The sequence below is a fragment of the Carex rostrata genome, chromosome 20 (genome assembly GCF_964058835.1).
Source record: "Carex rostrata chromosome 20, lpCarRost1.2, whole genome shotgun sequence".
NCBI lineage: Eukaryota > Viridiplantae > Streptophyta > Magnoliopsida > Poales > Cyperaceae > Carex > Carex rostrata.
Window position 1 is genome coordinate 5,829,133 of NC_135937.1, and position 25,157 is coordinate 5,854,289.

General features: G+C 32.1%; 2 protein-coding genes across 2 annotated transcripts; both read left to right on the forward strand.

Moving 5' to 3' along the window:
• The first annotated feature begins 7,459 nt into the window (after positions 1-7,459).
• On the forward strand, positions 7,460-12,215 carry LOC144572471 (SNARE-like superfamily protein). Its single transcript, XM_078322059.1, has 5 exons — positions 7,460-7,810; positions 10,180-10,294; positions 11,294-11,412; positions 11,733-11,789; positions 11,874-12,215. The coding sequence occupies exons 1-4, from the start codon at positions 7,563-7,565 to the stop codon at positions 11,782-11,784; spliced, it is 534 nt and encodes a 177-aa protein (XP_078178185.1). The 5' UTR covers positions 7,460-7,562; the 3' UTR covers positions 11,785-11,789; positions 11,874-12,215.
• A 3,365-nt stretch (positions 12,216-15,580) lies between these two features.
• On the forward strand, positions 15,581-16,193 carry LOC144572721 (uncharacterized). The gene has a single exon (XM_078322393.1). The coding sequence runs from the start codon at positions 15,635-15,637 to the stop codon at positions 16,175-16,177; it is 543 nt and encodes a 180-aa protein (XP_078178519.1). The 5' UTR covers positions 15,581-15,634; the 3' UTR covers positions 16,178-16,193.
• The last annotated feature ends 8,964 nt before the right edge of the window (positions 16,194-25,157 follow it).

The window sequence follows — 25,157 nt, forward strand, 5'->3', positions numbered from 1 at the left end:
TAAAATTTTACATGTACATGCATTACTTATAAAGTACATGAATTTTAACGGTTTAAATTTATCATTTGAACCAATCCAATATACTTTAAAATTTGTGCTCATCAAATCCACTGAAAAAGTACATCACATTCTAATTTTGCTCTCGGTCTGTATATCTTCCTCCATTAATTTTATACAACACAGCTGTAAACTTTTCAGAAAGAGTAGTTGAGAAGTTAGATATTAAGCAAGAATTGTCCAGCACACAGCCAAAATTAGATATGGTCCCAGTAGAAACATCATACACCTTTTTGTTTTGGTCAAGCCTAGTGTGTACGTCTGGTTTTATAGATAAGAACTATGGTCCAGAGTCCAGACCAAAGCAAAAAAAAGGTGGTTATATAATAATAATTATTGTGAGGCTATGGCAATTTGCAATGGGCTAAGATTTGTGCTGTATATTTATATTTTCGTTTTTAAAATTTAAATAATTAATCTTTCAATATAATTTTTATATAATAATATATTTGGAGATCAATTTTATATTTTTTACTATTATTTTAGATAGTTAGAAAATCATCTAATTTAAAGATTTTGGACCATCTAAAATAGTGATTTTCTATCTATTTAAAAAAAATAAAACAAAATTATAAACGGTAAAATTTGATTTGTTTATACATTTTCATATAGATATCATGTTGAGCGATTCAAATTGACCGTTCGAACTTTAAAAACAAAAATATTGCTTAAATATTGATCCATATTGCAAAATAAATATGTCCATCCTCACTCTAATAATAATAATAATCACATAATTCCGAACTATTCAAATGAATTTATATTGGTCACTTTTCTTTCTTGCATTAATTTTAAGCCCTTCAAATCCTGTCTAAGCTTGTGTTTCGTTCTCAACTTTAATAGAAAGTGGACTTATTTATACCATATACATAATTTGTCATATTTAAGCACCATCACACCTCTGCATCTTGGATATTATTTACTATTTACTATTTACAAAGGCTGCCGCTGTCATTTTTATTGGTAAAGTGAAGAAACCTCAATGTCGTTTAATTTCCATTGTTAATAAGAACACGAAATTAGATTAATATGACCAATTGGTTGAGAAAATATCACATAATACATTCAAAAGAAGTCTCCATTCCCGCCTGAAAAATGGAGAGGATGTGTACTCTATTTGACTAGTCAAACCAAACTAACACAATTTAATTATATCTGAAATGTCAGAAAACCTACCCATAGATTGATCAGCATCATTTATTTCGACCTGTGCTTAACCTTTTTTAAAAAAAAAAAAAGAAAAAAGATGATCTTACATATTCCACATTTTGTTTCATCCTTACAATTTCTTATTTAAAAAGATTGCTGTTGGTGTAGGCTTGTTAAGTTGGTTAAGGAAAACATTTTACAGTCGTTCTCTTTGGCCCCTTAATTAAAATTTCTATTTAAAAAATTCCTGTTGGTATAGGTTAGCTAAGTTGGTTAAAATTTCATTTTAGTTGTTAGAGATACCTAAAAGTTGCAAATTAGGATTATAATAATAAGTGTGCTTGTTGTAAGGTTAATTACAAATTAAATGGCTGGTCTGATCAATGTATAATTGAATTTACATGTTTGGCTATATATGCTGACTAGATTAACCGGTTTCTTGTATATATGATAGATCAAATGGTTCGGTAATTTAGTTAGCCAAATTAAAAAAAAAAAAAAAAAAAATTGGATAGAACAATTCGGTTATTTATTTTATTTCATTTTGTTGGTTTAAAAATTGTGGTAATTCAGTTTATAAAATAATTATTTCTAATTTATACTTTTTTATAATATAAAATAATTGTATCTATTTTCCTATGATGTACTTTACTATTTCAAACATTTTAACTAAAATATTGCATATATTACTCGAATACATTTCGAAATCTACTATAATAATGACTATAGATCCACGTTAATATTTAAAAATATTATTAAATATAATTTGCATGATTCAAAATCTGCTATGATAATGAATATAGATCCATATTAAAATCATCAAATTATTATTAGACATAATCAGGACATGTATTTCATAAAATCTTAATAAAGTATCATTTTGATCATTTTTTTTTTTTTTGGTTACAATTTTGATCATATTAAAATCTGATTCGAACCCAATTTACTCATATAGACCCGGATCAAACGACATCGGCCCACACACAACCGACACGATTTACATGAAATAGTTCATTTCTACCTGTGACGTGACCATTTAACAGTGACTAACTTGTATAATTGTTACAAGGATAACCGTCACATAAAGGCATTTTCAAGTTAAGCAAATTTCCAAAAATCACAAGACTGATTTTAATCACTTTGATATTATAGACGTATAAATCTATAATTTTATGTACACGTTTTTTTAAAGAAAAGTCTAAGATCATCTGCATGCGCATTTTGTGCCATAATTGGCTCAAAACTACTTGTATTTTTTCCATAGACAATTTATTTTGGTTCTATAAAACGACATTATGTGTTTAGACTAAAGTGATGTTCTGGGCCCTGAATGAATGAATTTTTCTTCTTCTTTCTCTAACCTCTATTATTTGAAATGACATGATTATGATAGTTTGGAGGATATATCATTTATATAATATATTGAAGTAGGTAGATAATTTGGATAAATATACCAAGTTAGTTGGTGTGTATATTTCAAATTATTCCGCAAATCATGGAGGAAAACTATCAGTAGACATATCAGGTCAAGTCGCACAATTTCCTCGTTTCCTCATTAATTTGGTAATTCAAAATAGACTGCAACGTTGGTCTTCAGGTTTCCTTTCTTTATGGAGGAAGAATAACTTTGGTCAAATCAGTTTTCTCAGCGATGCCTCTACATTACATGCAGGCCGTCAAAATTCCGACAGGAATAATAAAACATATTGACAGGCTGCGTCAGAACTTCCTGTGGAAAGGTCATGAGACATGCAAAGGAATCAATTGTCCGATAAATTGGGAAAGGGTGTGCGCATTAAAAGTAAATCAAAACTTCTTGTGAAAAGATAATGAGACATGCAGGGGGAGGTCATTTTGATCTTTCTGATCAAAATGATGCATTACTGACTAAATGGCTATGGGATTTGAAAACCAAGACGCTCGACAAGTACTAGGGCTGCTAATGATTAAGATTCGGCTCAAACTTGACTCGGCTCGTCAATTGTAGCCCAATGATTCGGCTCTTAACTCGGCTCATTTTTGAAAGAAAAAGCTCAGCTCGACTCAGCTCATGAAAGAAAAAGCTCGACTCGGCTCGGCTCATAAAAGAAAAGGCTCGACTCGGCTCACGAACTCGCGAGCCGGCTCACGAACTCGCGAGCCGGCTCACGAGCCGACTCATATTTTTAATACATGTATATCTTCATTTGTTATGAGGCCTACCTTCATGTTGATGTTTAATTAATTTACATGTAGAGACGAATTTTTTCAAATTTGTAATACATGTATATCTTCATTTGCCATGAGGCTTACCTTCAAATTTTTTCCGATTTCAAATTTTTCAGATTTCAAATTTTTTCAGATTTCAAAATTTTCAGATTTCAAAATTTTTCAGATTTCAAATTTTTCAGATTTCAAATTTTTTTCAGATTTCAAATTTTTTCAGATTTCAAATTTCAAATTTTTCAGATTTCAAATTTTTCAGATTTCAAATTTTTTCAGATTTCAAATTTTTCAGATTTCAAATTTTTCAGATTTCAAATTTTTTCAGATTTCAAATTTTTTCAGATTTCAAATTTTTTCAGATTTCAAATTTTTGAGATTTCAAATTTTTTGAGATTTCAAATTTTTTGAGATTTCAAATTTTTTGAGATTTCAAATTTTTCAGATTTCAAATTTTTTCAGATTTCAAATTTTTTTCAGATTTCAAATTTTTCAGATTTCAAAATTTTTCATATTTCAAATTTTTTTCAGATTTCAAATTTTTTCTTTTTCAAATTTCAAAGTTTTCAACATGTAATATGAGCTGGCATTTTGAAAATATTTTAAAAAAATGATATTTTTTTCAAATTTCTTTAGATCATTTCTTTAAAAAATAATCAAAGTTTTTCAACATGTAATTTAAAGTCATAAGAATATCTCTATCACATTTCAATCATTTCTTTAAAATAATTAAATGATTATTTTTTTAAAATGTAATATGAGCCGACTGGCGAGCTCGCGAGTCGAGCCGAGTGTTTACATGAGTCGAGCCGAGCTTTTTTCTTTCAAAAGTGAGCCGAGTCGAGTTAGGACATTTTTTGGTTTTGAATCCGATTCATTATGAAATATTGAGCCGCTCAACTCATTGATTCGCGAGCCGGCTCGACTAATTAGCAGCCCTAACAAGTACAATCGAAAATTATATGGGATCTCTACGCCATACCAATTAGTACCATACACGGAGGACCCACCCTTCCTAAAGGTGATCTCAGCTTTCTTACACCTGTATAGATGCTCAATGGATTCTAGGTCAGGGTTGCGATGGCGTTGGTCAGCCAGTGCACTTTACACCTGCGCCTCAACCTACAAATTCATCCATCATACCGGAATTCTTCAAACTGATCAATCGTTCCTTTGGACCTTGCACATTCCACCGAAAGTTAAGATTTTCATATGGCTGCTGCGCCAAAACAAAATTTTAACTTAGCAGGTTTTAATTAATCGAGGATGCACGATGCAACAGGGGTGTCATCTGTGCACTTCAAACATCACGGAGAATAGTAATCACATCATGTGGACTTGTCCATATGCGTCGAGATTCTGGCAAGGGCTGCTGGCAAACTATAATATCTGGTATAGTGGAGGAGACAAATTTACATAAAAATGGGATTTATCGCAGCCTAACGTATCAAGGAACGAGGCATCCGCCATGAACAAGGTGTGGGCGATGGGAGCATGGGCTTTATGGCGTGAGAGAAATGGAAGATTTTTGTCAGATAAGACCAAGCCAGTGTATATCTTAATTAATGATACGACACTCGAAATTATATTTTGGGAACAATTGGGAAAGACGGCAATTAGGGTCTAGTGTAGGGCATGGGGTTATGTTTTACGTTTTATTGTAGACAATTTTTTATAGTTGAGACGCATGTTATTTTTTTATCAGGTACGAGGGACAATTTTGTCTGATGTAAATAACAGTTTTCTTATTAATATATCTGTTGCCGGTATTTCACTGCCAACCTTAAAAAAAATAAAGCGCCAATAACAAGATTGATTTAAAATCACAAATTTTAAAAATTAAGCAGTTCGGAAATGAAATTTGCATACTTATTTGACGGCCAGTTTTTCAATAATTAATCAATTTACATTGCACTTCGATTAAATACTTTAGAAAGATTAAGTTTGAAAATATTGTGCTCCTCATGTTTAGATTACAGAGGAGATCACTTAGACACTTTATTTTGACAATCTTATTATATAAAGCATAAATTCAAAATTTAATTTCACGATCGTGATTTATATTATTCCCATATTATAAATATGATGATATTTAATGTATGTTTCACTGTACACCGAGAGATTTGAAATATCAACAGTTCTTGATGCATCATCAATCAATATTTTAATTACATGAAATTTAATTATTAAGTTATCCATATGTCCAATAACATACCTATAAATTTATTTTTATTTTTTAATATTTAAAAAATATTGCCAAAATAATCATTGTAAAGACATTCAATTTGAGTGTTATATTATGATTACAATTATTCTCTTCTCTTACCATATGATGACACTACTAGAGTGTCGCAAAAATCTTTAATTGAAGTGGTGTGTTATGATTGCAACTATCATTTTCTCGTGTCATATGGAGACACTACTAGAGTGTTGTAAAAACCTTCAATTAGAGTGTTTGTATTAGAGTTGCAATTACTCTCTTCTCTTGCAATCTGTGGACACTAATAGTGTGCTGCAAAGACTCTTTTGTTGTCATTTGAACACACTACTAGAGTATTGTAAAGACCTTCAATTGAAACAAAAAAAAATTAGTAATATCCAAAAAAATAAAGAATTTCAAAAAATATCCACTTTTTCGGATTATTTTGAAAACTACCCAAACCGGTAATTTTTTTTACCGGGTTTGGACCATAAGTGCTATCCATGCCATGTTTATGCTTGTGTTAAATTTCATTTGAATTTGGCAAATTTAAGAAGGATGAACACCATCTTATGGTCCGATTTCATAAATGGGGCGTTTGGATGAGGCAAAGAATAGTGCTAACCCAGATTAGCTACTATTCCGAAGTACTATTTTATATTTGGATATGTTTGGGTTAGCAAAAAGGGACTATTCTTTGTTTGTTTTTTGTAAGTTATTCTACTAACTCAACTAAAAGTTAAATTAGCTGACTATCTCAAATTTGAGTTAGCTCACTATTTTCACTAACTCAAGTCTTCATCCAAACACACCCAAAAGGATCTGATATGTTATAACATGAAAAGAATTAAATTTACAACTTTCATGATGCCTTTGACAAAACGCTCATTTTACTTGCAATGTGCTGAATAAAATAGCTTAGTTCCATTTATTTTTTTCAGCTAGAAACTTGACTGTGGTCTATTGTAAATTGCTTCCCAGTTCTTCAAAGTTTAAACTATGAAGATGGAACATATTCTTATTCTGAAGTAGGTCGAGTTACATATTTTAATTATTGAAGGTAAGAAAACAAAACATTTTTTTACAACTGCAATTAATACGCTCATTCTATGATTAACGTAATTCCTAATAATCCAACAGCAACGTTCATCGTGTTCAGTTAATTTCGTTTTTTTTTGTTCTTTGTTTCTTTAATGGTACATGAGAAATTTACTTACAAGAAAAAAATAAGTACCTTTTCAAATCTCCTATCCGCAGTCCGTGCAAACGAACTCTCTGAATATCCGGCCCAACAAATCAAGACCTGTCTGTCACTCAGTGACAATGACAATGATATAGAGAGCCGCTACACGAACAGTGGGGTCCGCATATCACTGGCTCTGAGATACATAGAAAGGGTCACATAGAATCCCCAGTCCTCGTTCTATGTATCCTCTGAGATATCTCATATTTTCCTTGACCGACGTGTCCGGTGTCTATTCGAGGACAGCATAGGGCCAGTATTGTTCGTGCTTTGAGATTCGTGCATAACTATTTGAACGGTTGCAATTTTTCAAAAAGTCACTCAAAATATGAGATATCTCAGAGATGCGAATTCCTATCTTTCTCCCCACTCGCGCGCGCGGACAAGTATCATCTCCAATATCTCCCTATTGTAAAAGATTCCCTTCACTTTACGGTTTGATATTAACTCCCATCTGCTTTGAGATTCGGGCTAAATCAGGGGCAGTATTTTTCATCTTCGAGATTCGTGTCAACTTAAAAAGAAGGGTCCAGATCTAATAATTCTAAAATATTCCCTATTACGGTACCGGAGAACTCATCTCCCCTTCTCTTCCCGACTCTGACCCCGTAATACCGGAGAGGATCTGAATTCGCCCCTCTTAGATCTAGCAAACCGAACTCATCTCCCCTTCTCTTCCCGACTCTGACCCGTTTAATTCACTGTAAATAGATGCAGTTCTTCGGCGGATCAGCGACGACGGAGGCTAGTCTACTCCCGGCGGCGCCGCCTGGCACTGGGGCTGGCGGACCGGGGAACAACGCGCACATGCTGTACATTTTCAATCGCGCCGGCGTTTGCCTCCTTTATCGCGAGTGGAATCGACCCCTTCGCACCTTGGATCAGCAACAGGATCACAAGCTCATGTTCGGTTTGCTCTTCTCTCTACGATCGTTCACTGCCAAGATTGACCCCACGGTGTAAGACTTTTGTTTTGAATTTTTTATTTTTTTTGTTCCCTTTGATGGAGAGTACTTGGGTAGTTCGGTGTGCTAAATTGCTAATAAGCTCAAGTTATCACTAGCTCGAAGAGTTAACTGAACCATTATTTGTCTAAGAGAACCTCCAAAAATTTACCTTTTATTAAGGATGATTTGAAGACTGAATCCACTTCAATGGAATTCAAAAGTTAGTTTTATGAAAAAAGATATAATACCATTGTGCCAGTCTGCCAGAACCCACTTGCTACCATGAACCAGAATGGGTTCCAGAAACTAGTGAACATGTACCAGTTAATGTGCATGCGAAATTCCTTGATGTAGTCATTGTGTCCCTGAAGAAATCTAGATTTAAAGCCCACCTGCATTGCATTAACACACCTTCGAGTTTGGTAAAAGGCAAATTAAATAGTGATCTCCGTGACGAGGCTGTCACCCTGTTGTTAACGGCCTTTACAACCATGTAGATGTATTGTAACTGATTTCTGTCATATAATAAGTCTTGAAGAGGGGTATTTTACTGGATTTTTGTAACAACAAAAAAGGTACAAAATATAATGTCTTTTGGTTTTGCATAACCTATAATTGAAGAAAGGGAAAATTTCTAGTGTACCCTTGTAAACTTTTAAAATAGCCAAATCCCCATGAAAACATTTTAATATCCAATATCCCCATAGAAATTTAATATCCTTTCTTTTATCCCCTTTTATTCATTAAATTTGTAATTTAGACAAATATACTCCTTTATTTTAAATGGAGATCTCCCTTTAAATGAGCAGAATTGAATAAAAGAGAAGAAAAAAGGAAAAAAGATACTTCATCTTCTTCATCTCTATGTTTAAAGTCTAAACTCCTCCTTCGTCTACTCCAGCTGTGTATGGTTAATTTGACTAAATAGGAAATTAAATGACAAAATAGGACATCAATAGAGATTCGCACCTTTGATGGTGATGTGCAATCATAGACAAGTAATTAAACATATTACATGAATACTTCGCCAATCACATCAGCTAACACAAAATGGCAAAATATCACATTACATAATTCCATCCAACAACCAAATAAACCAAAGATAGATAACATTTCATAAATCGAAATAACATAATAAAAGCAAAATAAAACATTGTTCTTCAATAATCACTCAACATGCAAACACAGCAAGCCACGCAGAGTGCTTGTTCATGATTGAAATCTGAATTCATGAAAAAGAAACCCCAAAAAGAAGAAACAAAAATCAATCTTAAAACATAAAACATAACATTATAAACCTTAGTTAGGTGCTTCCAAAATCAAAAACTTAGACCTTGTAAATAATCATTGCACTTTCCGATATTCGTTGATTGTTGTCATTTTCACAAATTCCAGCATTCTGCACCAAGCTATATAAAGTAAGTAGACAAGAGGAATTGGAGAAGAAGATTTCTATTCTGATTTATATGCTTATTTATAAGCGTATTGCATCAATCACTAATCTATCCTAACTATGGTTCAGTAATCTAACTAGAGTAAGCACTATGTTATTACAATCGCAATTAGTTGAAACAAAAAGGATCATGCTATTTGAGATACGCCAAGAAGTCTCTTTGTTTGTTCAAAGCTGGATCAGTCCAGTTATTTCTTAACAAGCTATCAACGAAGGAGGAGTTTAGATGTGGATATGAAGAAGATGAAGCATCTATTTTCTTTTCTCTTCTCTTTTGTTCAATTTTGCTCATTTAAAGGGAGATCTCCATTTGAAATGAAGGGGTATATTTGTCTAAATAACAAATTTAATGAATAAAGGAAGATAAAAAAAAGGATGTTAGATTTTTATGGGGATATTGGATATTAAGGTGTTTTCATGGGGAAATTGGCTATTTTAAAAGTTTACATGGGTACACTAGAAATTTTCCCTTGAAGAAACTACTGTATCTAACTTGGGCACTAACTACAAAATGAAAACGATGTTTCTCTTGATCCAAACTATAATGTTTTCTTAACCTATTCACATCCCAATTGGTGTCAACGAAAAAAAAAAAAAAATTGATTAATTTCCTCTCCTTATAGTTCCTGCTCCTTTGTTGCATCTTTTGCAAACTATTAGCAGCATTTCCCTAATTTGTAAGAGCAAAAGTGAATGAATCAGGTCTTTCGCAAATTTGTCAAGAAAAACATTAGTTGTAGAAATAAAAAAAAATAAAAAAAGAGATATCTATTGCATTATTCCAGGACTCGTCCATTTGCAAAAGCTAAAAATTATTGTTCCCTTGCAAATAGAGATAAATTGTTGGCTTTTTTTTTCTTTTCTTTTCTTTTCTGCAAAAGATTTGAAAATAATTTTCCGTTCTCTTAGTTATTTTGAATTGATGCAGAGTAGAGAAGGGAAATCTTGGGGTGCCATTGCTGCCAGGGCAGGGGTGCTCATTTTATAGTTTCAAGACAAACACATACCAGCTTAATTTCATGGAGACTCCTTCTGGTATCAAGGTTGCTTATTTTACATCCCATTTGTTATTTTTTTTTCCCCAAATTTTCAAATTAAAATAGTAATACCATATCAGTTGGTCAGGTCTAAGACCAGGGTATATCTGCTAGTATTTCTTTATTGGTCAATACTGTATTTTTACAGCTTTACTCTGATGATAAGATTAATCAACATTGGCAATGTACCTAACTCTACTGTACCAGTCCATTGCATTTGTTTCTTACCAGTATATATGTGATTGTTTGTTTTAAGTGGTTAGTTTTTTATATGGGGTTCTGTGATTGGATTTCTTTTGGTTTGTATGGTTTAAGGTTGTTATTTATGGTTAAGCTAGTTCTATATTTCTTAATGTGGCATGAAATCTATAGGTCAAAGTCCTCCTCTGAAAGAGTATCTTCCTTGAGAAAACATAGAACTTAATTTGCAGATAATACTCATTTTGGTCCTCTTTTCTTTTTGTCGTATAAATAATGAAGCGGCATTTTATTATGAGTCCTCTTTTGAAAGAGTACCTTTTTGCATGAACTTTGACAAAGTCACAGTTATTGCAGTTATATTCTCATTAAATAAATAAACTAGCTTTGGGCTTTAGAGCAAAGAAGGCTATGAACAAGAAAGAAGTAATTGTAGGAAAGGAGCATTTTAAGAGAAGAAAACTATTTATATTTTCTCAGCATAAGGTTCATCGAAATATTAAACGATGTAATTTGTAGAATGAAGGGTAAGGTGGTCTTTTTTATTCTTTCTAGTAACACTATGCTATGCCACTTACTGGTGTTTTTTACAATGCCACAGCTCATTGGATTCCTTTGTGAAATTGATAAATGGTGGATGTTGTAGTATAACCCATTCAGTTATGTGTATTATTGATTCACTTAAAATTCATTTGACTTAGTTGGGCTTCAAATATTTAGTGGTTCTCCACTTGCCCTGACACATTTATAGTTTAACAACTTTGAGATCTTTCTGATGAGATAAACTCTTTGCATATGTTGCTGCAGCTCATTCTGATAACTCATCCAAAAACGGGTGATCAGAGAGAACCATTGAAGCACATATACAACCTTTATGTAGAATATGTTGTGAAGAATCCTCTTTATGTTCCAGGCACACCTATTCAGTATGTTCTCCTCTCCACATTTTTCCTAAATTATTTTGCCTCTTAAAAATGGTATGCTCCTAATAGTATTTAATGTTTGATATTGTATATTTGTTGGGTTCATAATAGGTGAATTTGTTTATTACTGAAATATTATACAATTTGGCTTAGATATAATGACGCAATCCATTTAGTAAAGAAGGAATTCATTCATCTATTGTTGAAAGTGAATAAGATCTCTATTATAGTCTGCATTTAATTTTAATTTTATTTAAGTGGCTTTATTTTACATCATGACTGTTTGTTTCCCCTATTCATTGACCCTCCTTTTACTTTTATAGGTGTGATCTCTTTACAAAGAATCTTGATCAGTATGTCAGGACCTTGATTTAGTTCAAGTATAAACTCTCTCTCTCTCTACTAAAATCTTTTTCTCTGTCCAGCTACTGTATTTGTAATAAATGCCTCTTTTTACTTGCCAGGCTTATTTTGCCAGTATACCATGTCACAAGCTACTTTCCGAGCAACTTGTGGGAAATATTGCGTGGATCTGCATTGAGTAGAATTTTTTTTGTGAATTTGAAAGTGGTAACATGCTTACATTCTAAAATGATGGTAGTATGATTTTTGTATACTTGCCAATTGTAACAAGATATTGATTGGAATTGCTGGTGAGATTCATGATGCTCGTTTTTTGTATCTGTTTTATTTATTAACTTTTTCAGTTTATGTTGTTTGCTTTTGTGTTGCATAGTGATGTAGTGTATAATTTTGAATGATAAATTAGCAAGTATTTTTTTAATCAAATATCTTTGCTTTCTCAATTTTTTTTCCAATTGATATTGTTTATTTGTCCAGGCCTGAAGTAGGAGAAAGGAAATGCAACTAAAACCTAACTGTGGTACATTTCAATACTCTGTTAGATTATACATTTGTTCATCTGAGTCACATGTTCAGCTCAACTAAATCTATATTGAACTTAGGAATAGAAAATGTATCATTTTAGTTTTAAAATGTTAGCATTCTGATAATATTTCTACTTACTACCAAGTTTTCAAAAAGATAATATATCTAACTTACAAAATCGTTTATGGACCAGATTAAAATGATTGGATCACCTCATCTTCACGTTATATCTAAGCCCAGTTATAATAGAATTCGGTGATTTTTTAAAATTTAGATATTCGAAAAATAAATTATCGCAAAATATATTGATTGACCTTTTTCTTTGAAAAATAGATGGAACCGTACCAATTAGAGGTAAAAACGGTATGGATAATATTCGATCTCTATTCAAAAATTTAAATGTGGATATACGATATCTGAATATCCGTGTGGATAAGAATATTGATATGGTTTTACGTTTCAATTATCCGTATCTGAATTATAGATATAAATTATATACCATATATTTTAATATATATTATGAAAAAAAATATGTTATTCGCTATTATAATTAGATAAATATTACAAACTTTAATATTTTTTTATATTATTTTAATAAATATCCAATATGATCAGTATCCATATCCATCTAAAATCAGCTCTGTATCTATATCCGAAAAATAAAAAAAGAGATATGGATATAGTTTTCCTACTATCCGCTCCGTATTCACCCCTGGTAACAATGGTGCGGTCTCAGTGTTTTTCAGACCTTGAACTCTGTCTTGATCACATATTTGCTTGAAAAATGATCATGACCACAGATTTTCGAAAAAGGAGCATGAGCTTATCATTAGTGGAACTGAACATTGATCAATTTGGTCCAATTTATTTTTCTAAGAAAACAACCAATTTCTTTTCCTATGATTTGATTTTTTTTTAAATCTAAATTTAAAAAAATATATATTAGAGTTCGTCTCATCTCCCATTGTGGGGGCAAAATTGGAGATCTTTGCAAAATCCATCTGTTTTATTTAGATCAAACAATGCCTTGGTTGTTTTGGCTGTCAGATCTGAAACAACGGTCCGGATCCTTGTGGACACTAAATTATATTCAGAAAATTGGAGATGATCTGAGCATTTCCACAAAACCTTTTGGTATATTTCTCAAGAAAATACAGAGACCAAGATTGGGTTTTATCTTCTTGTGCTAGATAACAGGGGATTTGCACATGTTCCTTTTCTTTCTGAGCCTGTCCTGTATAATTGATGCATCTCTTTTAATCCTTGTTTTCAAAAAAATAATTTACTAAATTTTCTAAATTATGATAGTTGATGATTGTCTCTGCATGCTTCTGTACAGAGTGCAGACATGCTTTGGACATCCACGCAATGCATAATTATTAAGGTCTGTGTTTATATTTTGCATTATAAATGTCCTTCTTCCGATCCATTCCAAGGACTTGCGGCATTCCAAATTAAATTATTTGCTCAGTTGTCTTCACATTTAAAGCTAGATCTGAATTATGAGAAAAGAGTATTAGCAATGATGAACCATGAATGTTGTTTGGAACTAGTTCTTCTTTTAATTAACCTTAAATTTTTAGGATTTTATTGGCTTAAAAAGACAACCAAAATAGCATTAGAAAATTGGAATTGGAAAAAAATGTCCTGCGATAGTAATTCTCTCTTCACTGTAAATTTTTTAAAAAAAATGTCCTTTTATAAAGACTTTGAGCAGTAAGTAAGAACAATGTTTTCGCTCTTTAAATATAATACATGAACAATTAATTCAAGTGTACACCTGTCATTCCAAATTGACAAATTCGTAACAATTTCAACTTCTCAGACCTGTCCTAGCAATTAAAGGTTACGACACCTGTTAATTATGCACAACAGTAAACATACATTTATATAATTAACTTAATTCCATGCATTATGAATTTTTTTATATACAATATTGTCCTTATCTAAATCTCGTTTTGCAAGGACTATAACTAGACTTTATTTGAGTAAGGTTAAAAAGGTATTATTGGTTTTATGCTCCAATCATGTTTTATGTTCTTATCTTTGTTTTTAAAGTTTAAATAGATAATTTGAACCGCTCCACATGATCATCATATTAAAATGTGTTTGGAGACAAAATTTTATACTTTTGGAAAGTTTTTTTACTATTTTTTTTTTGATAGGTAAAAAAATCACTATTTTCATATGATGCAGGACCACCTAGGGGTGCAAACGGATCGGATATTATATTTCTGTATTCGGATCCGTATCTGAAAATTAGATACGGATATTCGATATTCGAATATCCGTATAGATACAAATACGGATATAATTTTAAATTTTAATTATTTGTATCATGACAGTAGATATATAATATATAGCTTTAATATATATTATTAAAAAAAATTATGTTATTTACTATTATAAAAAGCAGATATTTGTATCCGTATCCATTTAATGTTTGATATGTATCCATCTATTATCTGATCCGTATCCATCTAATATCTGATCTATATTTGTATCCGAAAAATAATAGGATATGGTTTTACCACTATCCAATCCGTTTGCACTCCTAGGACCATCTAAAACAGTGATTTTGTACCTATTTAAAAAAATTGTACAAAAAATTTAAAAAATAGAAAATTTGGTCTCCAAGCACATTTATATATGGAAATTAAGTTGAGAATTTTAAATCACTGTTCAGATTTTGAAAATAAAAATAAAAATATGGAGCAAGATTAAAGCACAAAACCAATAATGCTTTTTAACTCTGCTCCTTTTTAATTTAATTGTCATTAGTTTCTATCTTTGCTGAAAATAAGAACAACATATATTACACCTGCAGTGGAACTACTAACAGTTGTGTGACAGAAAAGACGGAAAGGAAAGAAATTGGAGGAGATGCAAAAAATTTAACGTCCTTGACATCTTGAATCAAGAGCGTAAATAAAATAGTTAAGTTTAAGAACTCCATCAAAGAATTTCAAGTAACCAGTTATTGTGGCAACGAATGCTGTTGAAATTTTGAATATGCAATTACCAAAAGACCAGCATGTAGTCCAGATCGACACGCATGTATACTAATCATAATTATGCTATATCCTCTTCTCCCTTTGCTATCTAAGGTACATATAAAGAAACTAAAGCTAAACACACTTTACAAAATCAATTCTTCTTTAATCAATTACCTTTCCTTGTAACCAAAGTCTCATTGTCTGGTTTAATTCCCCTTTATACGCCCCTTAAAAGCATCAAATCCATAACCAAATGAGAAGAAAAGGTATATATCCATCACCCCTTTACCAGTCCCTTCTTCACATTTCACAAAACTTGTTTTAAGAGCATAATTTGAAAAATGGCATCTGCATGTAAATCAGTGACCGGCTGCATCGAAGCACATCAACCGGTGCGGGCGACATATGTGAACCTCTACAAGTGGCCAGAGTCTGATGCAGAATTTGTTCGGTCATTAGCCGTGAGAAAAGCGCGTGCAAAAGATGATTATCACCAATCTGATACCGACTATTCATGCAATGAGAAGCGAAAGCATGTATTGAGCCCAGTCGCAGTGGATAGCTACTCATGTAGACAGATATATTTGAGGAGTTATACATTCTCTAAGAAGGAGACTACACCGGAAAAAACGGTGAAATGCTTGCGAAGAGTTAGGGATAAGGTAATATTGTTTCCGTTTCTTCATCAAACCGACGAGAACTTTGATTGTAATAGTAATAGATCGGTTAGTTCCGAGAAGATGAAGAAGAAGAATAAGAAGAAAAGGAAAAAGAAAGAATGTGTCATGGCTAAAAAGCTACGTGATGCATCGTGTAATGTTGTTTGGCTGATGTTTCACCGCCTTCTGGCATGCACCGCGTCGGTCGATGTGGTTGATCATTAAAAATGAAGGACCTTGATCGGAAATTATTCGAATTATTAGTACATTACTTCTGTATATCTTGTTTTGTAATCCTAAAGTTTTCTGATACATTTTTGCTTTTTGGTGTTTTTGGATATGTGATTATGTTTTAGATGTTGGTAATACTTTAGAAAATGAATATTTTTTCTTATTATACAGCACATTTTTTCTTCTTTGTTTCATCTGTTAAATTAAGTTGCTGCATGATAGTTCCTTTTAATATGGGGCAACAAAGTAATGACTTTTTTCCAGTTTGCTTTTCTGTTACTAAGTAATGGTATTTAGAAGAAGTTATGTTTCCCTTCATGGTCTCTGTTTACCTTGTATCTTTTTTCTTTTTTTTTGCAAAGAAACATGCCCGTAGCCATTTTCCTTAAGCAATCTCCATATTTCGTTTATTTCACGGTATGTTTACCTTGTATCTGGTATTTCTAAAAAGGATAATAAGAAAATATGCCATATCACCTCCACTAACTTAATTCTACTAATTAATTATAGATGGTAGATGCAAGTTTATGCTCAATTAGAATCATACAGGTGATATAATACTTGTGGCAGGTTAATTTGAAGGAGGGGGGCAGTTCCATCCGTATTAATATTCGAACGCATTTAATCTGTACGAATGTTAAATTGTCCGTATGAATTTTAATACTTATGGAACGGTTCCGAACAAACATCAAATCGAATTTGATCCGATACCCGGACCGCCTCCGATTTCTAATTTGACTATTTCTTACTGTAATGAAGCCCAACATGAAACCCATAACCTAACAGATGCAATTCAAATGGGCCTGAAACCTAAATTTTACTTGATAACGGGCTTGAGTTTACTTCCAATTGTTTAGTATTTTCTTCCTCTTTTTTCATTTTTTTGAACGCAAGTGACACCGATTTTTTTTTAATAATACTCTCACTTAATAAAATTAAACAAATGACCTCAATTATTCAAAATTTTGAAAAATGCCCCAACCGCCACACACTGTAGCGGTTGAGCGCCACACTGTGTAGCGATTGGGGTATTTTTCATTTTTTTGAAAACTGAGGGCATATTTGGAATTTTTTATTTAATTGAGGGTATTTAAAAAAATGACATGAGTAGTTTCATACTTTCGGTTATAAATATTACTATCTTTATTAATTTTCAAAAAAAAAAATTACTATGTCAATAAAATTAAAATTGCACGGATGAAAGTATTAGAAATTAATGTTAAACAATTTGCTAAGTTTGTGATGTGGCAAATAGATTCAAATTTTGTAATCACAGATACTCGCTTCAGTCACTTCAGGTTCTCAAAAAAAATGAAATGATCGATTCATCCACTTATAACTTTCGATGGTAATTTGGGTTTTTACTGTCATTGCTGTTTTATTGCACTAGCATTTAATAATGTTAAAATTTAGCAAGTTAGTGGGTTGCCAATTCCCCATCAATAATCTAATAGAAAGCAGCAACTCTATGAAAAAACTAATAAATTATATAAAGATGGGCCCTAAAGGCCCAAGTTCACTAACTTGTCAAAATAAACCATCCATTAAACTAATTTGAAAAACCTTAATAACTGACAAGATATTTACTAAAATAAAATATTATAATGATTTATACATGTAATCTTTATCATTCATTTGGGAATTTGAGAAAAATTACGGTAAATTTTGATTGGACATTTGATCAATGATCAAATAATTATAAAATTGCTCCGAGTTTAGTATGGACTGTATCAAAATGATAGCAAATATATGTAAAACTTATTTAAGATAAAAGTATACAGTATATTAAAATTATCTATTGTCAATCTTCCTAAAAGGGATTAGGATTTGAGAATTTCGTACTTAGTAATAAATAATTTAAGTCCAAATGGGGTATATGCAATCTGTGCACCATTGATCTTTATTTTATCTCAAAAGCAGTGATTTAAGATACAAATCATAAAATTTAGTGGTTACTTTAAGAAATTGAAAATCAACACTTCACAATCAATTCATCAAATTATTTAGGAAATCATTAATTTTTCAACTTGTGCAAAATAACATTATTATCATTATTATCATTATTTGAAGGTCAAAAATATGATTATTATTATTTGGTAGTTTTAAAAATACCCGATTCTAAATTAAGATGACTGGTAATTAGGGGATATAATTCTTTCTTTGCTTCAATTAATACTATTAATGTCACTCGATTCGCTTCTTTCTTTGCTTCCACAGTGTTCCAGTAGGGTTTTACCGAACCCAACAAGATAATCAAAATCCGAACCGCTCCATTAACTTTTTCTCCTGCAAGGAAGATTCTGAGAAAGCGCCTAATTGGCTATGCATTGACCAAATGTTGGGTTAATCTAAATCCGAACCGCTCCATCTGCTTTTTCTCCATGCAAGGAAGCTTCTGAGAAAGTTCCTAATTGGCTATGCATTGACCAATCACTGTCTCAGTACAACATTCTAATTTATAAACAAGAAAAAGATAAATTAAAGGTCCTCTGAAATTTGTCGCTGTTTTACCAAGCAGTGCCGATATTTTAGGTAACTTTGTTGTTTTGTGTTGTTGTAAATAATGTTGTGTGATTATTTATTTGCAATTAAGCCCTTACAAGTCAAATAAATACGATTTGAGCATCTGTGCTTCGCTTTTTGTTGTTAGGTTGGCCTGTTGGGAAAGCATCTCTTTTATGATATGATGATATCTAACTCTACTGGAAGAAAATACTCTTTAGTCTCATGGAGAATTGTGTGCAAAAGTAAAGATCAGGGAGGCTTGGGGGTTTTAGACCTTAAGCTTATGAATAATGCCCTTCTTGCTAAATGGTGGTATCGGTTTCTAGATAATTTTGTTTCTGGTAGATGGAAAAATAGTTTACTTACACCATGTTTGGATGGAGAGTAGAGAGAGGAATGGGAGGTTAAGAATAGAAGGGAATGGAATGGAATAGAAGCGAAGATTAACATATTTAACCTCTTCGTGTTTGGATGATTAATGAGAGAAAATAAATTTAACTTTCCTTTCCGTCTTATTTCTTGTTTGATTGATTAAAATTTAGGATGTTAATGAGAAATTCGGTGACTGTTGTAAGTTTGAGGAAAAAAATCTTGTATAAGAATTATATATGTAAAATATAGAGTTGGGCATTTGTGTTATTTTTTCTAAAAATATTTGTAACAAAATTTCTTTCCATCCGTTACACCCCAATTTGGGAGGGAACCCGATTATATTAATTATAATGATACAAGGTTAAACCTTTTACCTCCTATACCCTTCACCTCCAACATAATTTTAACAACCAAACACGATTCAACGGAAAGTTTTTGTTCCTTTCCATTCTCTCCCTTTCTCTACTCTCCATCCAAACAAGGTGTTAGTAAATATGGAACTAGAACTACTCCTTCTCTTTGTTCACCTTTTTGGCGATCAATCCTAAAAGATCATGTGGTTATCAATTTAGGGCTAAATAAAGAAATAGGTAACGGTAAAACAACTTCTTTCTGGTTAGATAGATGGTGTAGTGAACATACCTTAAAGAATCAATTTCCAAACCTTTTTTCTATTGTTACTGATAGATTTATTTCTGTAGCAGAGGCATTTTCTACTTCTCATTTAAGTTTGTCTTTTCAAAGGCAAATAACTGGTATTTATAGGAATGAATTGATTGCCTTGCATCACAAGTTTCAACATTTTACTTTGTCTTCTCATTTGGAAGATAGATTGATATGGCGATGGTCACAAGATGATCATTTCACTGTTCATTCTTTTTATAAATGGTTAGAATATGGTGGTATTCCAAATTCTGAATATGATACCATTTGGAAATCTCACATCCCTTTAAAAATCAAAATCTTTATTTAGCTCGTCCGACGTGATAAAATTCTTACTAAGGTTAATTTGGCAAAAAAAAGGTTGGCCAGGAAATCTTACTTGTGCATTTTGTGACCAACATGAGAGCGCTGACCATTTATTTATACATTGTTCATATGTACGCTTGATATGGAATTGGATTGCCACATACAATTCATTCCCCTTTACCTGTAATTATGTAGATGATTTATGGTTACTTGATGCTTCTATTCCCTTAAAGGATAGACTCCTTGTGGAATTATTAAGGGGAGCTATATTATGGAATGTATGGTTAGAAAGAAATAGAGTTATTTTTAATGATAATACTGTTGGGGTTTCGGGGTGCTATAACCAAAACCCGTTTAGGCTTAAGCTGCGGAATGACCGTAGAACAAAATTTTCTACGGCCAACTTAAGCTCAGGATTAAACGGGGTATGTCAGGAAACTTTCCAAGGTGGTCCACCTTCAGTATTCCTTTGGCATCAAAACCCAATTTAATCCTTTTTACAAATCTACTCCATGATTGATTTCTAAAACTTTAATCTACTTACCAATTAAATAGATTAATATAGCATATTTATACCTTGTTTCCAAATCACAGTTGGAATGCAAACCGAGCGAGTAGAGCCTCACCAGGGAAGGAATCGACTCGGAGTATCACACGTGTGATACCTCTATCGGTTATTCACCAGGACTAACCGGAGAGCGGTTTATTTCTTCTGCCAGAAATACCGTAAACCGCGGAATTCTGCAAAAACACTATTCATAGGGAAAAGAAGAAAACCCGTAATCACGAATTTTCAGTTGCTCAGTTTCATCAATAAGCAAAACTGACATACCGCGAAATTCGGTAAAACACTATTCATCAATCCAGTAAATATACTTCACAACAACCCACAAGATTATACGTCAACTACGTATAACTTTCTTTTCTCAACCGAAACACTATTTGGGAGAGAAACCGAGAAAGAGAGAAAATACCGATCCGTTTCGACACGAAACGGTATGAGTGAATTAGCGAATTTCTCTCTACCCCTCCACCTCTATTTATAGGGTTTAGGGTCTGTTGCCAAAAGACCAAAATGCCCTCCAAGTTCGGCCTATTTACAAGATATGTCATTGAATGGATAAGGATGACATGTCATGTGGATAAGATCGATGACGTGTCATCTGGATAGGATCGATGACATGTCATGAGGATAAGCACGAATCTGAAAAGACCCGAATGCCCTCGGCCCGAACACAAATAATGTTCGTATAATTATTATGAATAATTATATATATTTTTCTTGCGGTTGTTGTTTCGGTAATTTATACAACGTGTCCTGCACATTTATAAATTAACCGGTTAACTTTTATACAACGTGTCACACATGTTTATAAATTAACCAATATTTTTGCTTGTTATTTTTACATAACATTTATAATTTAATTATAACACGTATAATTAATTATAACCATCTTACTATTGATCATAACCAATTTATAATCAATCACAATAAGATTCTCCGATTAACTCCTATATGGTGTGACCCAATAAGATCTGTGTTATGTTGGTAAACATAGTTAAAACTGTTTTAACTTCTATAATCATGAGCGGCATCTAGCAACACATCATGACCATCCAATTACACAGATGATGCTGTACAGTACAATATCACGATCCAATACACAATTTACTTGTGTCTGTTCTTCTGTCTCATAGCTATCAGATCAGTTTCAAGGTAGATGTGTGTCATCCTTGCTAACTGAATCTTTTCTTGATCTTGAGCAGATTATCAAATATAATTACTCTTGTAATTATACCGCTAGCAGATAATCTTACTCTATCAAGGGGCCCAGTGATGCTATAGCTCGTATAGAGATACGAGGGACAAATAGTATTCTTGGTAAACCATCACTACCTCAGCTAAGCAATGTATACCGAAGAGTTACCGTTATAACTGCATTTTACCGACAGCGTTTGATAACAATCACACATATACATTTCTTAGTAGGAAAGATGAATACCTCATACTGTAGAACTTGACACTGAATGAAAACATAAATGACACGAACACAATTCTATTTAATGTTTCATTCGGGGTCTGTCAAATACCATGTTCCTAGAACATGTATCTATGTGATTAAAATGACATCTCGTGTCAGGTGGTTTGTAAAACTTAACCATCTTTTAATCCACATACTAACCTTATCGCGGTAATTAGTGTTCCTGCTAATTACCTTGGTCAGTGACTTTTTAAGAGTATATATTATCTATATTATGGAGTTGCACAATTTCAGTCATGAACTCGAAATGATCCATAAATTCAATAATACTCAAGGCAACAAAATGATATTAATCATCCAATTCATGAACAAAGCTTTATGATAAATTATCGTATTATTGACTTCTAGATTATTACACTAACAAATACTACTCCCATTTCTGCTAAATCATTAGGGTTTAAGATAATCTCTTTAGCTACTTTTTGGTGTAAGTCTAGCTCTGATAATTCATACTTAAAATTAAGTTTAATGCTTCCATGTGATGTTAAGGACCTTCCAGATCAGATACTGGAGGAGGAAGAGGTATCCATTCAAGCTCTTGGAGCTGGCAACCCCCAGATCATATGTCTGGAGACGAGATGTCGGATGAGGATCTCTTGGATTACTAGTCTCCTATGATATGATTGTTTTTTGAGACTTTTATTTTGCTTAGTATTCATTTTGTTTCCAGTTTAGCTTTTGATGTAGTACTATCTCTCCTTGTATGCTTTTATGTTTGTTGATGATGACTTGTTGTATGACTTTTCATATTTGATTTTGGTACCTATTTTAGGTACCATATCAGGTATGCTTTGATTTCTATGAAATCAGTGGTAATACCACTATTTTTCAAAAAAAAATATGATATGATGATATCTGATATCTTCTTCTCAAGTAACAATAATTGAATTATTGAAATCACGTAACAAGACTAACTACCAATTTAAGTACAATTTTTCTTACATTCATAGTTTACTGAGTTAGGCTAATATGACATTGGTGTTATTTGAAACTAAATAACACCAAATCTTAAACCCTTAGATCTGCTTTAAGATTCGTAATATCCGCTTTTACTGTTCAAGCACTTTATTTTGTACGAATCTTAAAGCAGATCTAAGGGTTTAAGATTTGGTGTTATTTAGTTTCAAATAACACCAATGTCATATTAGCCTAACTCTAGTTTACTTTATCTAAAGTATAGTATTTTAGTTAGGTGTTTTCCTCTTCACCAACCAAGTCAGCATCAATGCTTCCGTACCGGGCCCACAAGGACTCTTTTTCTTTTTTACCACGAACGAGCACTCTTACCCACTTATGTTAATTTAATCTTACCACTAAAGTGTTTTCTAATCCAGATAGATGGTATATAATTTAACCCGGCGAGGCGGCGAATGGTATGGGGCCCAAATCAGCGTGCAGCCGTGCAATGACAAATTGACAACTATATGTTTCTATCAATACTTTGATAATCACATTCAAGTTAAGACTTCGGACCACTTATACTATTTTATTTTATTTTTCAGAAATTTTTTATCTTAGAGTAACCACGGTTTTAGAATTTTTTATTCCAATTATGTTACCCTCCTAATCCTATCTCTTATACTATTTTTTTACTGGTGTTTATTTTATAACTGAATCTTACTCACGTTGTGCATTGTATTTTGGGTACTCATAACCCATTTTTTTATCAGTAGAGCCGAACCAATAATTCAGTCTCATTAGCATATTATATATATCCCAATGAGACCATAATTCGGTCCCATCTATGAGGTAAAAAAAGTAATTCATCTTTTTCCAAATAATTTGATTATGTTCAGTTTCTAAAATAATAAACAAGTTTGCTCAGAACAAATTGCTTGTTTGGCTGAACGAATTCCGCAGGTTATAAATAGCGTGCAGTAATTCCCCTGATTATATTAAAACAAATCATGCAAAGAAAAGGAAAATAAATATCATATAAATGTGTACTTGTATAAATAATGTAACGGTGATTTAAGTGTTTTAAATTAATTTAAAATATTAATAAAAATATTAAAGTTACTTTAAGATAAAAAATAAGCATATCTATAACACGGTTAAATCACTATTTTTTAATTTAAATATTTTTATCCCTATCAATTCACTAACATAGTAACATGGTACATAAAGACAATTTAATTTCTTATTTGTAAAAAAAAATTCCGACTACTTAAATTCAGTGAAACATTGAAAATTTAAGATAATTCAATATTTACTTTTAACTTCACTGTCAACTTTCTTTCTTTATTTCTTTTTTTTTTTGCGCTAGTTTCACTGTCAACTTCAAGTTGAGTTTAATTGATATTAATCCCTAAATTACCAACTCCTGCCGTACAGAGAAATGGCTAGCCGCTAGCCAACTCCTGCCGTACAGATAATTCAATATTTACTTTTAACTTCACTGTCAGCTTTCTTTCTTTCTTTCTTTCTTTGTTTTATTTTTTATTTTATTTTTTTTGCGCTAGTTTCACTGTCAACTTCAAGTTGAGGTTAATTGATATTAACCCCTAAATTACCAACTCCTGCCGTACAGAGAAATGGCTAGACTCGTACTTGCTCTCTTTATCAATATGCAGAACTACCTTTTATTTTTTTCTCGTTCTTTCATATTTTGGGAAATGGTTAGCATCGCCAGTTGCTAATCGATCCAAACCGTTCATCTTGTTGTCCATATTAATATGTGTTTGGAGACCAGATTTTATATTTTTTGGAAATTATTTACTAATTTTTTAGATTTATTGAAAATCGTTATTTTCAAACGAATATGGACCATAAAAAACAACGATTTTCAATAAATCTAAAAAAATAGTAAAAATTTATAAAAAATGTAAAATTTGGTCTCCAAACACATATTAACATGGACAACAAGATGAAAGGTTTGGATTGGCTATTTGAACTTTGAGTCACGTGATTTATAGTCCAATGTAAAAAAATGACTATACATTGCGATGTACCGTAGTCCATCTCTATATCTATGAGATATCTATATATATATATAGAGAGAGAGAGAGAGAGAGAGTGGCTAATATCAAAACGTTTGCACCACGCCTCCCGTGCAACCAAGTCATTTTCTGATTTTTAAAGTCCAA